Raw genomic sequence first — 15915 nt, 5'->3', positions numbered from 1 at the left:
CCGGGGTGTAAAGGTTTAAAGCCCAACCCACGGAAGCACGTTTCACTTGCGGAAAAGGAGCAGAGCGCCTTGTTTGAATCACAGCATCCAGCCTGCGGCAGCTTCAGCAACCTGGGCTTCCCCCAAGACTATCACACCAAAAACCACCCAAATGAACCAAAAAATACCCCAAACCAACCACCTAGATACACCTAGGGCTGCTGTAACACGGAATAGCATTTATTGACAAGGTAATTATTCCCCTGCAGTGATTTCCCATGGGAAACACAGCGGTACCTTTCAGATGTTACCGGTACCTAAATCAAGGCATGGGCTCCCTGAAACCTGTCCCAGACACAGGTCTTACCCGAGACAGTGTTTGTTAAACTTTTAATAATAATTAAACAGTCCTTCCTCCTTTACAGCCTGAACTGGAACTGGCCACTTCCAGCGAGAACTTCAGCATGGGGTTAACTGTGTTTCACGGAATCACAGAGTGATGTGGGGTTGGAAGGGACCTCTGGAGATCATCTCCTCCAACCCCCTGCTACAGCAGGGTCACCCACAGCAGGTCCCACAGGAACGTGTCCAGGGGGGTTTGGAATGTCTCCAGAGAAGGAGACTCCACCACCTCCCTGGGCAGCCTCTGCCAGGGCTCTGCCACCCTCACAGCAAAGAAGTTCCTCCTCATGTTCAGATGGAACTTCCCATGTTCCAGTTTGTGCCCGTTCCCTCTTGTCCTGTCCCTGGGCACCACTGGAAAAAGACTGGCCCCATCCTCCTGACACCCACCCTTTTATAGGGTATTTATAGGTGTTGATCAGATCCCCCCTCAGTCTTCTCCAGACTAAAAAGACCCAAGTCCCTCAGCCTTTCCTCAGCAGAGAGATGATCCAGGACCCTCACCATCTTTGTAGCCCTCTGCTGTCCCCTCTCCAGCAGTTCCCTGTCCTTCTGGAACTGGGGAGCCCAGGTTTCCCCACCAGAAGGCACAGAAGTAACAAAATAATTTGAAATTTTACCTTCAAACTGAAGACAACCTTGTATCTTACCTGTTAATCCTGAATTAATGCTACTTTAGACCTGTAACAGCAGACAACAGTTAACGTATTTCTCATGGATGAAGCGAGTGTATTTATCACAGATATAAATAACTACAAAATCCAGCAAAGTCCTTGCTTTGCTTCTCAGTGAATTCAGGAGGGGAAGCAGCACTTCAGGCCTCATGGGATTTAAGTACAATCTTTCTGCTCGGTTACAAAATTAAAAAGGTTTAAGCGAGCCTAAAAGCAGTTAGTTCTTAAATGTATGAACACAAGGGGTTAATCCGAACAAGAATTAGAGAAAATACCATAATCACGTGTATCTCATTCTGCAGCTTTGGCAAGGAAAGGGCCCTGCGCTACTTGTAGAAGTGGCACCTCCTGAAAAGCATCCTCTGAAAAACAAAAAAACACCAAATACCACCCCCAGCCCCTTTTTATCCTTTTCTTAAGGATAAAAAACACACTATCTTTTAGAAAATTTTTATTGGACTCAGTAGTGCTACTGGCAGCTCTCAGAAAGAGAGAAAAATAAGTATCATTGAAGCTTCCTGCTTTTCTTAACCCCGGCGCGAATGCCCGAGTGTTCCCCGGAGTATCTCTGCAATTCCCTCCGCACTTCCCGGACCTGGCCCTTGCGGCGGATCTTGGCTCGTCGAAACTTCTCCCGATGCTTGACCCTGGGATTGCGATCGATCTTCTTCCTTCTGGGCGTGAGGCCTTTGTTCTTGATCATCTGGTAGGTCACACCTCTCTTCTTACCAGGATCCTCGCCTTCCAACGCCGCTTCTGCTGCTTCTTCTTCAAGCCCCTCGTGGTCTTCGCTTCTCTTCCTCTTGAGTTTCAACTTCTCCTCCATCACCTTATAGTATTCCAGGGCAGCCTCTTCATCCAGGTCCGACTCATCCGAGGGTTTGTCAGCCGCACCCCGGCCATTAGCAAGCACAGGAGCCCGTTTGGATTTCTTTTTCCTAACGTCCAGCGGGAGAAACACGGCGAACTTCTTCTCTTTCCGTAACTTGTCCTCCTTCTTATCGTAGTAGCTTTTCAAGAGCACCCGGACTTGCGGGGACAGCTTTTGATCTATAACGGCCAGGTCGTTGATTATATTTCGATAAGCGACCAGCCGCTCAATAACGGGGTGGCTGTGCACCGGCATCCTCTTGGACTTCAAAACCAAGTAGAAGCTGATGTTGGCGCAGTAGTTCAGGTAGAGGTGGTACTTGGTCTGCAAATAGCGACTGCCTTTCCCCTGCGGGATAGTCCCATTTTGGACCATTTGCAGCAGCGGGTGCAGCTCGTCCTTCAGCTCCATGAGCTTGACTTCAAAGTCCTCAATCAGCTGCAGGAGCTCGGGGGACTCCTGCTTCAGGAGCTTCAGCTGCTCCTTCTTGGGAAGGGCCTGCAAATCCTTGTCAATCTTCTGCCCCTTGCTATCGTGGGTTTTCTGCTGCTCGGCCAGATAGCCCTGGATCATATCCAGCCCGTAATCGTCCTCCCCCAAGCTTTGCACCAACCTCCTCTGGATGACTTGAGCCTCCTGCTCCTCTTCCTCCTCCTCAGCATCGATTTCTTGCTGCCTGCGCTTGCCCTTGGCCTGGGCATCGCTCCCGTAGTCCGTGTCGTAGTAGAGCTGCTTGCGCTGGCCCCAGGAGAGCTCGTGGGGGAGCTTGGTGTCCTGATGGCGCTCCTCCAAGTCGCTTTCCATGGAGAGGTCCCCATCTTCATCCTCAACCTCACCATCTTCCTCCTCTTCTTCATCTTCTCCACCCTCCTCACCTTCTCCATCTTCCTCCTCACCTTCTCCATCCTCCTCCTCCTCCTCACCTTCTCCATCCTCCTCCTCCTCCTCACCTCCATCCTCTTCAGCGCTATGGTCTATGTAAAGATGCACCCCCTGTTCCTCCTCCTCCTCTTCTTCCTCACCGTCTTCCTCCTCGCTGTCCTCCTCGGGCAGCTGCAGCCCCAGAACTTCTTCCTCCTCCTCCTCCTCCTCCTCGCTGTCCCCGGCCTCCTCCCCGCTCTCCAGGGCCGCCATCACCGCCCGGAACCGCGCCTCCTGGAAGTCCTCCTCCTCCCCCGCCACCATTTCCGGAGCTCCGAGCCCTTCCTCCCCGCCATCCTCCTCCTCCTCGGCGAGGCCGGGGGGCGGCTGCAGGACGGTGCCGCGGCGGGTCCTCATGCCTCCGCTCCGCGTCCTCATGGCTCCGCTTCCGCCTCTCTCCGCCGCGCTTCCGCTTCCGGCGCGGGCTCGCCCTCCTTCCGCTTCCGGCGCGCTTCCAGCTCCCTTCCGCTTCCGGGAGGGGGCTCGGCGGGGAGTTCCCCTCCCGGCGGGTCGGGGTTGTGTGTTTGCCGGTCCCTGGCCCCTTCGGCGCCTGGTTTATTGGGTGGAATCGCCGCGGGTTTGGGGCACGAGTCAGTTGAATCCCCCCGTGGGGCTTCCCACCCAGCAGCGCGGACCCTGGGCAGCCAGAAGCCGGGATTTCTCCCCATCCGGGCAGGTTAGCAGCAAGGCATAATGCCACGTAAAAATAAAAGGGCGCCCTTTTAACCTTCCCTAGGGCTTTTTTTTTGTTTGTTTGTTGTTTTGTTTTTTTTTTCCTTCACATACCGATGCCGCCCGTGTAGTAATCTTACAAATAAGGAGAGGGGGGAAAAAACCCCACATGGCGACAGAAAGCGCACCTGACATCTGTCCCCCTCTGAACCGAAACTTCCCGTTACTCAGTTCCCTGCAACCAGAGCCCGGTTTCAGAGAGAAAAAGAAGCGTTTGAAAAACCTCCCTGGGCACATCTGAAGCACATGTATTCATTCCTGAGCCCTTCTCTCCCCCAGATTGCATCTCTGCAGGGCCACGGGCACCTCCAGCACATCTTGGAGAAGAGAAGGCTCCGGGGAGACCTCACAGCAGCCTTCCAATATCTGAAGGGAGCCTCCAGGAGAGCCGGAGAGGGACTCTTTGTCAGGAGATGTAGTGACAGGACAAGGGGTAACGGTTTTAAATTGGAAGAGGGGAGATTTAGATTAGATATTAGGAGGAAATTCTTTCCTGTGAGGGTGGTGAGGCACTGGAACAGGTTGCCCAGGGAAGCTGTGGCTGCCCCATCCCTGGAAGTGTTCAAGGCCAGGCTGGATGGGGCTTGGAGCAACCTGCTCTAGTGGAGGTGTCCCTGCCCAGGGCAGGGGGGTTGGAACTCGATGATCTTTAAGGTCCCTTCCAACTCTAACCATTCTATGATTCTATGATCCCTGGGGGATGAGCCTTCAGGCTGCTGCTGCTTCCCCCTCCCCTGCCCCGGGGTTCCCGCTTCGCTCCCAGCTCGGAAACCCAGAAACCCAGATAAACTCAGCAGCCCCAGGCCCCAGCGAGAGGAGTCGTGCCTAGAACAAGTGCAGGTGTTCCTTTCTCACCGCAGAAACAGGTGCAGTTTTATTTATAAGTTCTCCTGTCCACCCTCTTCTGGAAAGAGAACATCTCAAGCAAATATTAAGGTTAACTGAAACGGAGGGGGGTGCACCACTTTGCTCACTTTTTGGTGGTTCATTTGGATTCTGGGCTCACTTGTGAGCATTTATTTCTTTTTCTGCCACACTCAGCTTCTCCACGTTGTCACCTCTTGGGTCAAAATTTTCCAAGGAATCATGGAATGGTCTTCAAAAAAGAGACCTGACAAAACCCATCACTAACCCATGTCCCTCAGCACCACATCTTTTAAATCCCTCCAGGGATGGTGCCTCAAACACTTCCCTGGGCAGCCCATTCCAAGGCTGAATAACCCTTTCCGTGTAAAAATTTCTCCTAATATCCAATCTGAACCTCCCCTGGCGCAGCTTGAGGCCATTTCCTCTTGTCCCATCGCCTGTTCCTTGGGAGCAGAGACCGACCCCCCCTGGCTACACCCTCCTTTCAGGGAGTTGGAGAGAGCGAGAAGGTCTCCCCTCAGCCTCCTTTTCTCCAGGCTGAACACCCCCAGCTCCCTCAGCCTCTCCTCACAAGACTTGTGCTCCAGACCCCTCACCAGCTCCGTTGCCCTTCTCTGGACCCGCTCCAGCCCCTCAATGGCTTTTTTGTGGTGAGGGGCCCAAAACTGGACACAGCCCTCGAGGTGGTGCCTCACCAGTGCCCAGTCCAGCGGGACGATCACTGCCCCAGTCCTGCTGGCTGCACTATTCCTGACACAGGCCATGCTGTTGGGCTTCTTGGCCACCTGAGCACTCTGCTGGCTTGCATTCAGCCGTCTGTCAACCAACACCCCCAGGTCCTTTTCCAGCCACTCTTTCCCCAGCCTGGAGCGTCCATGGGGTTGGTGGGACCCCAGTGCAGGACCCGGTTGAACACCTTTAGCATTAACAACGTCCCAGCATCTACATGGCCCCCAGACACCGCATGAAAACTCTGCTAAAACAGGGGTTTACCAGCAGCTGCAACCTCTCGCTCTTTCACCATTTTTTCATCATATTTGTTCTTTCGCCAAGGAAGTATTTCGCTTCAGACGAATATGCTTTTTCCCCAATCCATCCGTGCCAGTTGTCAGGTACAGACCTGTATGAGAGAGAAACAAGAATAACTTGGTTTTGAGAGACACAGCACTCACTTGTTAGCCACACCTCGGTGGCAATTCTCACTTTATAGTACTTGGCCACTGAAATACAGCCATCATAGAATGGCCGAGGTTGGAAGGGACCTTTAAGACCACCATCACTAACCCATGTCTCCCAGCTCTATGTCAACCCGTCTTTTGAGTCCCTCCAGGGATGGTGCCTCAAACACTTCCCTGGGCAGCCCATTCCAAGGCTTAATAACCCTTTCGTTGTAAAAATTGTTCCAAATATCCAATCTGAACCTCCCCTGGGACAACTTGAGGCCGCTTCCTCTTGTCCCATCGCCTGTTCCTTGGGAGAAGAGACCGACCCCCCCTGGCTACACCCTTTTCCATCTCTGCCGATGAGGCTTTGTAATTTTTCTGCTTAATCCTACTGTTTTTTTGGGCGAAGCCCATCCAGAGAACTCTCTGGCCAATTTTCACATGGTTAAAATTCCAGATGATTTTTGCAAGCGTGACTTAACAGAAACCCAGGGCTTCAGCGTGTCCCTGACCCCGAGGGTTTCCATCCAACTGCCCTCACAATGTAGTGCCCTCTTTTTTTTTATTTTTTAAGTCCGTCCTTTCAAAATTCAGAGCCTTAAAACCAGACCAAGTTCCGCTTGGACTCTCAGTGATTTAAATGGAATGGACACGTTGTCTCTCAATCCAAGGGTAATTTCTAAGAGCAGAAAAGAAATGGCACCTACAGACATTTGAACCTCCTTCAGCACTTGCTGAAAACGTCATCCACTTCTGGTGAAGCTGGAGATGGCCTACAACGTGAGTGAGTTCATCCAATTATTAGGAATTTCTCAAGCCAAACCACACCGGTTGGCTGTAAACAACTTATTTTGCCCCATTTCATCCAGGCACCTGCCCAGCCTCTTGCCTGGAAAATCCTGGTTCAGCACATCCAGGGCCAACTGGAGGCAGAGGACAAGCGCCAGGAGACTGAGACTACAAGGTTTGGTCCCATTTCTTTTCAAATTGTAATTTATTCCTCCGCCAGCCTCTGCCTCATGATAAGCTTCCCCAGATAATTTTCTGGTACAGAAGGACATTAAGGACAGGGAACTGCTGGAGAGGGGACAGCAGAGGACCACAAAGATGATGAGAGACCTGGAGCATCTCTTTTACAAGGAAAGGCTGAGGGACTTGGGTCTTTTTAGTCTGGAGAAGAGAAGACTGAGGGGGGATCTGATCAACACCTATAAATACTTCAAGGGTGGGTGTCAGGAGGATGGGGCCAGTCTTTTTCCAGTGGTGCCCAGGGACAGGACAAGAGGGAACGGGCACAAACTGGAACATGGGAAGTTCCATCTCAACATGAGGAGGAACTTCTTTGCTGTGAGGGTGGCAGAGCCCTGGAAGAGGCTGCCCAGAGAGGTGGTGGAGTCTCCTTCTCTGGAGACATTCCAAACCCGCCTGGACACGTTCCTGTGGGACCTGCTCTGGGTGCCCCTGCTGTGGCAGGGGGTTGGAGGAGATGATCTCCAGAGGTCCCTTGCAACCCTACATCATTCTGTGCTTGATTCTGTGGTAATTCAACATGTCACACAGTAAAAAACTGTTGCTTTCCGTAAAAGCAACAGTCCATAAAACAAATCTTCCCCTAAAGAGCTTGCCGTTCTAGATGGAAATCCTCAGAGACACGCAGGTGGCTGAACGGGACTGAAAATAGCTTTTGAGGCACCAGGCACAGACGGAAGGGACTGTAGGCAGATGTGTCGATTTAGCAACCGAAAGTCAGACGTGCTGAGCACCGGCAGGCAGGGAAAACCACCGAAATCAACAGAATCACATTAAATACGCTTCTGTCTTCATCAAATGTCCTTCAGTCCCTCCCCACGGGTTTGAAAATACTCATGGATGCCTCTGCTTGGATTTCACCCGCGCCGTGTTTTTATCAGAGCAGTTTGGCAGAAGAGACCAGAACTGACCTCTTTGGCTCCTGCTTTATTCTGCTGCCTGTACCCCTCCCTTCTTGTATATTTCTAAAAAACCTCCTATTTTGTTACAAAAAATAGCGCTTTAGATAGACACCCCTGCTACCCCATGGTCAGCCAGGTTTATTTTTAACCTTCTGCAAACGATGGGGCGCAGGGAACACCTTGCTGCTGTTTGAGAAGAGAGCTCCACAAAAAAAAAACCCTCTAGGCGATACTTTCTGGGGAGGGGGGAAAGGAAAAAAAAAACAATTTTTGCCCCCCCCTAAAGATGGAGGTTTGTACAAACAAGGTTTGTGAAGGAGAATTGTGGCATCACCTGACTCCCTGCTGGGAGCTGGGCTTGCACCCCTCATCCCTTCGAGGAGAAACCTTGCGTGTGAGCGCTGCTGATGTAACACAACAGCTCGTTGCATCATCCAACTGCGGCGTGAGAGGTTTGCAGTAGGAGAAAAAGCTCAGGACGCAGATTTTTGGGGTCTTTGAACAGCTCTGGAGTTAAGGACCCAGCCAGCAAGATCTGGGAAGACAGCCTGCAAGGTGGCAGGGAGTTCTCTCAGGAACTGGGGTGCCTGGTGGCTTTAACCTCGTGAGAGCCTGGCAAGAGCCACCAGCCCCGAGGAGCCAAGGGTGGCACACGGGCCACGTGAAAAGGCTGTAGCCGGTCACAGGGCTGCTCCTCCCTTGCCTAAGGAAAAGCTGGAGAACACTGGGACGTTTACCACGTGCTGCTCATGTTAACTGAGAGAAGGCAGCAGAAATTCAGGCTACACTGATTCAATATCAAGAACGGGCCTCCCCTTTTTTCTTGATGTAGGTGTTTGGAGGCCCTTGCTAAAAAAGTGCTATTAAGGCTGGGTTTCCCTTAAAAGTGGCCTTTTCTGTGCAAGACACATACATATTTCAGTCCCTCAAGGGGCTCCAGGAAAGCTGGGGAGGGACTCTGGATCAGGGAGGGGAGCCCTAGGAGGAGGGGGAAGGGTTTGACACTGACAGAGGGGAGATGGAGCTGAGATGTGGGGAAGAACTTCTTTGGTGTGAGGGTGGTGAGAGCCTGGCCCAGGTTGCCCAGAGAAGCTGTGGCTGCCCCATCCCTGGAGGGGTTCAAGGCCAGGTTGGAGGGGGCTTGGAGCAACCTGGTGTGGTGGGAGGTGTCCCTGCCCAGGGCAGGGGGTGGCACTGGGTGGGCTTTAAGGTCCCTTCCCACCCAAACCATTCAGTGAGTCTGCATGCTACAGAGACAGTTCTGGTCATTGCAGGTTAACACTGCAGTGTTTGTTTTTCAGAGTTACACAGGTGATCCCAAATCTGGGACAAAACCCCCCCAGGTCCTCTCCAGAACTTCCCTCCTTCAGGAAAAGTCTCCTTGCCCAGACAAGTTCACCTGGGACCTGACTCAGCCTTTCACGCACCACAAATCCCATGGAGCCCCTTTTCCATTCATAAGGAAAGAAATTCCTCCACTGAGTGAGCAGAGCTGGAGGAAGAGCTCCGATTCGTTTTTGCTGTTGCTTTATGCTTCTTTTACCCCTCCCCTCCCTCATCTCATCTGCTTTGACTGCCGGCTCTTTGGGGGCAGGTCGAGCCCTTTAATACACGTTTGCAGAGAACCTGATGCAAACAGGAGTCTGACTGTGAAGCCTGAAGTGTTTTTACGGTGTGGGTCGAGTGATCTTTAAGTCTGATTTCTCAAAACTAGGAGCCAGAGCTATGACTTCTGGCTCCCTGGATACTCTCATCCCTTACGCTCCTCGTCTCCAGGTGGGAGAGGGCCACTGTCCCTGATCCCAAGGTGTCCCTTAAAGACCAGGGTGGTTTTGGCGCTTGGCTTTATTGCTTGTTGGCCACGAACAGAGTAAAAATTCACAGTAATAGTGCAACCCCCTCCTGCCCCCCTTCACCTCTGAAAGCCAGAGGTCTCTGCGCACCAAACCTGCCTGGTTTCAGTCCCCGGCCACATTTTCCACCGTGTCGGTGCCGGGCTGTTTATTTTAGGAAACAAAGAGCCGTATCATTTGCACACACCCTTATAGGCAGACACCGGCTCTCCGCTGGCGTTCTTCAAAAGAAAGGAAGGCAAGATGAGGAGCTCTTTGTTGCTGTGCGTGGCCTTGGCCGTCTCCTTGGGCTTCATCCTGGTGACAGGTAGGGGAGAAACGAAGAAAACGGCTTCAGATATCAGTGACGGGGGTTGTGTTAATTGGCCATTAATAATTTTAACAGCCAAAAAAAAAAAAAAAGGGAACCTCAAAGCCTGCTCAAGCTGTCACACTTCAGTGGCGCTCGGACACCTCAGTGTCTTTCTGCACCGTAGAGCCCTGTGGTTTTAACTGCTGCCTGGAGGCGAATTTAAGCTGCAAATTTAAGACTTTGCTTAGCTGTTTTTGATCAGTTTTCTGAAGCAACAAGCCATAAACAGGCACGCTTGCTTTTCTGCTGTGCTCGGAAGCTCGCAAGGCTCTTACCTGCTAGATTTCAAGGCTTCTAAACATCTGCCTGGTAACCCTGCCATATGGCTACGGCCAACTTATTTCTGATTAAGCTGGAGTTTATCGTGTAACTCTGCTGAATTTATTGGAGACTCTTGATTTAGACCGAAGCAGGTCCTTGGAAAAGTCCTGCTTCCTCTGAAAAGCGACCAGCTGTATAATCCCTGAGCTGAAAAGGCAGAAAACGTTGAGAAATACTGTGTTAGTTCAACACGGAGCCCGCTCTGGTTTTCCCCACTCATATGCATAGCTTAAGATATATATATACACATACACATAAGCAGCTTAGAGGGGAAGTAAAATTTGAGTTACATGCACCTACAAGACTGTTGTTTTTACTAATTACATTGAAATGAATGCATTTTGGGGCTAATTGAGCCTCTTCCTGCTTTATTAAAGTAGCCACTTGCACCTGCAGCCGAGTTTGAACAGATATTTTTGGAAGGCGTTTGCTGCAGCTGAGTTTTGCTGGGCTTTACAGTGTTTTACGGGACAACCCCACAGTGGAAGATGAGAAATTTTGTTAAAATAATCTGAGTGTTGAGGAGGGAGGGAACACCATGTTTGCAGCAAATCATGCGCCAGAAAATCCAACCTGCAGACGTTTAGAAGGGGATTAGAAAATTTTATATTTAACTACCTTCTCCCCAAAGGGACTTGACTGGGTGATACATGGAAATATCGCTGATAAAACTTTATTTTTTGCAGCATTGTAATTTTACTTTAAAAAAAAAAATATAAATTGAGTACCTGGAAATTTTAAGGTTAATGAAGCCAAGAGTATTACACAAGGAATTAAATCAGGACAATATTTTTCAGAGTACAGTCAAAAAAATCCCTGCAGATTCATAAAAGAGTATATTGATATAATTTTATAAGATGAATTAAAGCCTCCTCCCAAAGGTTTTGGGACAAATCCCAAAGCAAATAGGATCTGACTTGAATATTGGCTTTGGATTAAGGGCTTAGAAAGAATTGCACACAACGTTACATAGGAGACAGTGACAGACATTGGAGGAAACTGTATGTGAAGGACAAGAAGCCTGAGAATTTCTATAAGAAAAAAAGAAAGACCAAGATTTAAGGAGGCAGAGACTGAAGAGGCAGAAAAAAGGGCAAGTCCTATAGACCTGTAGTCGCTTGCTCCACTGCCCCAAGCAAGGGAGCGAAGTAATTTCCTTCCTGATCAAGAAACTCCACAGCGAACCTTTTCCAGAAGGTATTCTGCTGGCAGTTGTCACAGAAACAGTGTTCGTATCCAGCAGGTGAATTGTAGGGTCACTCCAGGGCATCACTTTATACAGTTTTGGTGCCTTTTTTACCAGTTATGGGGCCTGTAAAGATCTCAGCAAATAACCCAGTGGAATGGAAGCAGATGAGAGCAGCATATTGTAGGGGCAGGAAGGATGTTCCAAGAAGCCTGAGGTAGAAAACCCGGAATGCTATTTTCAGTACCTTGTATGGAATAGATATTTAAGGGCTCTGGCAATCAACACTGTCCTTCTTTGGTCTTGCAGACAGCTTGATGTGACAGTTAAGCAGCTAAAAATCAGCAAATTTACAGCACAACTCGGAGCCTATGTGCTGCTCCTGGATCCCTGGGTTTGGTACCTCTAAACAGGCTGAAGGTGCTGTAGAAAGAGTGATGCTGCAAAGCAGTGGCTGTGAACTCGATTTTAGCAGCATTTAGAAACACAGAGGGATGTAAAAAGAACTAGTTAGTTAAGAAAGGTGTGACTCTGTGTGCGTATAAAAGCAAGGCTGGCTTGTTACAGGTGAAGAGATCAGAGGCTCTGGGTTGCGGAAAACCAACTAGCAAAGAAAAATTTTCAAGTTTCAGATCTATCAAGCTATTTCAAATCCATCTACTTGCTCAGTAAGTAGGCGGTGCATGCCACCAGGAACATTCAAAAAGCCTCTGGGGGACAGATGGGATGTTTTACCCTGTTTTCACCCAGTTTCATACTGAGTAACATGCTAAAAGTACAGGAGACGTAGCCACGCTGGTTCTTCTCTATTTGAATAAGCTCCTCAGCTGCCAAACTCAGCTTCAGTATAGACAGAAGACCAAAGAATCAGGACTGGAGTTTTCCCTGCAAGCTTCAGTTATTATAAGGGCCACTTACCTTTCGCTGCCAGGTCACCTGGCTGCCTTCTTGCTGGGTCCTGTAGTGCTTTTTGGCTTCTGTTCCTGCAGGGACCTGAAGGACAACGTACCACGCAAGGAAAACTCTCACATCTGCCACACTGGCCAGGTCAGAGACATCCATTTAGAGGCCAGATCCAAACTAGGGTTTGGGCTGCTACAGTAGTGTAGCTCGAGGCTTGCGAGGGGAATTTCTTCCCATTTCATGAGAAATCCTTGCATTTTCGTCCCTCCCTTGGCATTCTCATCACTCGGCTTTCTGCTAGAGCAGGCTTTGAGGTTTTCCTTATTGACTGTGGGACTGCGTATCCTGTGCTTGCAGGTTATCCCCGGAACTCTGATGATGACGAGTACGTGCTGGTCAACAACAAATGTCAGTGCGTAACGGTGACCTCAAGGTTTGTCCCCTCCAAGGACAATCCCGGTGAAGAAATCCTGGAGAGAAACATACGCATCCTGTAAGTGGCAGATGAGTATTACATGGTGAACAGGAGGTGAAGTGTTACAGGAGTTCCTTTTTCTTTACATTATTTCCCACATCCTGGCATTGATGAAGAGAGCTGTTTTTTCCGTGGGCTGCTTTCTGGAATATTTCCCTTTTGCTTCATGTTTTTCTAGCTCACATGAAGCTATCTGGTGTTTGTCCCCTCAGATACAAAAAGCATCTCCATGTTTTTAGGCGGTCCAGTGGTAACTTTACAAAATAGGCTGGGGAAGTCGAGCGTAACATTTCTACAGTTGATCTAATCTGAAACCAAACTGGGCCCACGACACTGGACTCATTTACCAATCTGTTAGCAAGCCAAGGCTGCTATTTTATATGTTGGGGAAACTAATTAATGCCTAAACTATCAGAAAGGGTTAATCTATGAGGCAGATCTCAGTTCAAGAGTAGGACCGTGTCCTCTTTATTCACACAAACCTCACAGAACTGTGTGCGTCTCTCTTGGAAACATGAACTCAGAGCTGCAGGAGTTCTGGTAGAGCTCACAACAGGAGAAACACTAATTAAACCTCTCTGTCTACATCATGCAAGTGTCTCAGGCACCTGCCAGCTCAGAGTTTAAAAAAGACAAAAGATTACCAGCTGAAAGTGGCACTTTCAGTCCTCTTGGCGAGGGTTGTTGCCTTTGGGGGCACAGAAGGGCCAAGGTCTGCTGTTCCTGGGCTCTGCTATGGAGAAGGGTGGGAATGGAAATAACCTGGAGAACAAGCTGAGAGCTGAGAATTGCTCACAGCAGAGTAGCCCCCTGTTTAATAAGCAGTTTTCATGAGAGCGCTTCTCTTCCCTCCTTTGCAGAGTCCCCCTGAAGGCTCGTGAGAACATCTCTGACCCCCTGTCCCCACTCAGAACCACTTTTGTCTACCGCATGACTGAACTGTAAGTAATTTTATTTACTAAGTTCATTTCCTAAGACCTGACCTCCCCTGCAGGATTGCCCAGCAGCTCAAAACCATGCTTGAAGGCCAGTAGAGAAGGTGAGGCAGGGTCACAGAGGAAACTCTTCCCAGAGCGTAGCTCTCATATTCTCTTGCAAGCCAAGAAATTATCTCTGTGATTAATTCACAAAAAAAGGTCTTACATTTACGGGAAATGTTTCATTCTGACTCCTGTTCATGGAGTCAGATGTCTCTCAAATGTCTAAAATATCAGCAAATTACGCATTTAACCCTCTCTTTTGGGGACGTTTTGCCAGCAGCAGTTTGACAACACCAAAAGCACCTGGCTGGGAGTTCCTGTGTATAAACCCAGAAACGCCAGAGTACTCTCCTACCTACATCTGGGGATCAGCAAGGAAGATTTGGGGTTTACCAGGGGCATCTTTCCGTCACAACTCCTAGCACTTACTCTATTCTCCATCTCTTCTAGCTGCAGAAAATGCGATCCCGTAGAAGTTGAGCTGGGTGGTGAGATATACCAGGCCCAGCAGAGCAACTTCTGCGACGAGCCTGAGACCTGCTACACCTACGACAGGGAAAAGTGCTACACCACGACCTCCCCGCTCCTCTACCATGGCGAGATAAGAAAAGTTCCAGCAGTTCTGACGCCAGCTTCCTGCTATGCCGATTAGCCCCATCCACGGCCGTACTAATGCCTTGGTGTGGTCAGTGTTCCCATCAAAAATACCTGTATAGCACCCTAGTACCTGACGACAGTGCCCAAGATACCAGCTCCCAGAGTAATGCCAACTTGCATCCCTATTTTTTTCAACAGCAAACCAGTGCCACCTCCCAAGAGCAGCTAGTGGTTGTCATAGACTCTCTTCTCATATCCCCAGCATCCATCTGCAATGCCATTATTATGTCTCAGACATTATCACTGCATAGACCAGATCCTCAGTAGGTGTAAATCAGTAATTCCCTTGAAGTTGAGGGAACTGCAGTCATTTACAACCCTGGGGAACCTGTCTTTTTGTCCATCTTCAATTGGTCTTCATCTGAGCATCTGGACATCAGCAGGAATGTCCGTGTACTTCCCTCCCTGAGCAATCCGTTCCTCTGCACAACCTTTATACAAAACCCTTCGATTACATTAGCAGAATTTGTGCCGTTATTCAAAGGCTGTTTTACACTCATATTTGAGAGAAAAGATGAAGGATGAGACCAAAAATTCAGACTTCAAAGTTATTTTACACTTGGGCATTCTAGACCCTTCCAGCACTTTGACAATCGCAAGCTTCTAGTTTTCAGGTACATTTAGAGAAAGATTAAAAGATGCCGCTACCCTGAAGTGTTCTGCAAAGCTGCCAGGACCTCAGCTGTGCCAGGAACAGCAATCTCTTCTAGGACATGTTAGGTATTCCATGCTTATGAGCTGATATTGCTGCCTTCTCCCAACTCTGCTCCCAGTTCCGTTGATGAAAAAAAAAAAAAAAAAAAGCAACCCAGGTTGGCTCAAATTTATTATTTTTTTTCTGCATTAAGCTTCAAGTAATTCTGTGAAGGTGACTCCGCTGCTAGAGCAGGACCCTAGCGAGGGATTCAGTCCTTCTTTCACACCAGTAGTCTTTTTTCCTTTGTACCAGAAACCCTTGCCAAATCAAGGAGGTGATTCTGTACCTCTCCTTACATTTCAATGCCTTGCACCGGGGATTGCCCATGGAGACATCCTGTATACGAGCGCACGAGGTGCCCAGCATTACATCTGGGGTGGCTGCTATGTTTCTCACTGTTGTCGGAAGGTGATTGTAAAACCTTTAGCTGTTCTGAAAAGTCCTTATCTGGCTTCACACGTAATTGGAATAATAAAACAGCAAAAAAACCCCCTTATTCCCATAACTGTAGCCTTGTTAGCGAAATATTAAATAAAAGTTTTTCTGCAGCAGTCTGTGTGTTATGTTCCAGTTCAATAAGAACTCGTCAGAAAAAGCCAAGTCTATAATCATATTCTTTCCTCTTTCACCGCGAAGTAAGAAGCTCTCCCTAAATAACTACTTACAGGCAAAGCCTCCTGAAATACTGGGATGGAAATATTATGAAGCACCCGCAGAAACGATGACAGATTGAGGCTGAACCGGTTGGTGATTTTAGGATCACTGAGCTGCTTCAGGGCCCTGTGAGTCAGTGCAGGATCGGAGTTTAAAAATCCAAACATCCCCTAAATGGGTCTTGGAATTGCAAGCCCCAGATCAGATGTTTTACCTCACCGCTGAAGAAAGTGCCTTTAAGACAGGCACGTCGGGGGCTAGTCATTAGTATGCAAGGTGGCTGTCCTAAAGAAAAAA

At 49.2% G+C, this 15915-nt stretch overlaps 2 protein-coding genes across 2 annotated transcripts; one reads left to right on the top strand and one right to left on the bottom strand.

Moving 5' to 3' along the window:
• Positions 1 to 1503: 1503 nt before the first annotated feature.
• Positions 1504 to 3244, bottom strand: UTP3 (UTP3 small subunit processome component). The gene has a single exon (XM_074147667.1). The coding sequence runs from the start codon at positions 3223 to 3225 to the stop codon at positions 1561 to 1563; it is 1665 nt and encodes a 554-aa protein (XP_074003768.1). The 5' UTR covers positions 3226 to 3244; the 3' UTR covers positions 1504 to 1560.
• Positions 3245 to 9617: 6373 nt separating this feature from the next.
• JCHAIN (joining chain of multimeric IgA and IgM) lies at positions 9618 to 15514 on the top strand. The gene is made up of 4 exons (XM_074147666.1): positions 9618 to 9700; positions 12513 to 12648; positions 13491 to 13571; positions 14061 to 15514. The coding sequence occupies exons 1-4, from the start codon at positions 9637 to 9639 to the stop codon at positions 14260 to 14262; spliced, it is 483 nt and encodes a 160-aa protein (XP_074003767.1). The 5' UTR covers positions 9618 to 9636; the 3' UTR covers positions 14263 to 15514.
• Positions 15515 to 15915: the final 401 nt, after the last annotated feature.

Source organism: Numenius arquata, chromosome 5 (genome assembly GCF_964106895.1).
Source record: "Numenius arquata chromosome 5, bNumArq3.hap1.1, whole genome shotgun sequence".
In the NCBI taxonomy this organism is placed as follows: Eukaryota; Metazoa; Chordata; class Aves; order Charadriiformes; family Scolopacidae; genus Numenius; species Numenius arquata.
Note: the sequence above shows the minus strand (reverse complement) of the source record. Positions and strands in the feature narration are given on the sequence as shown.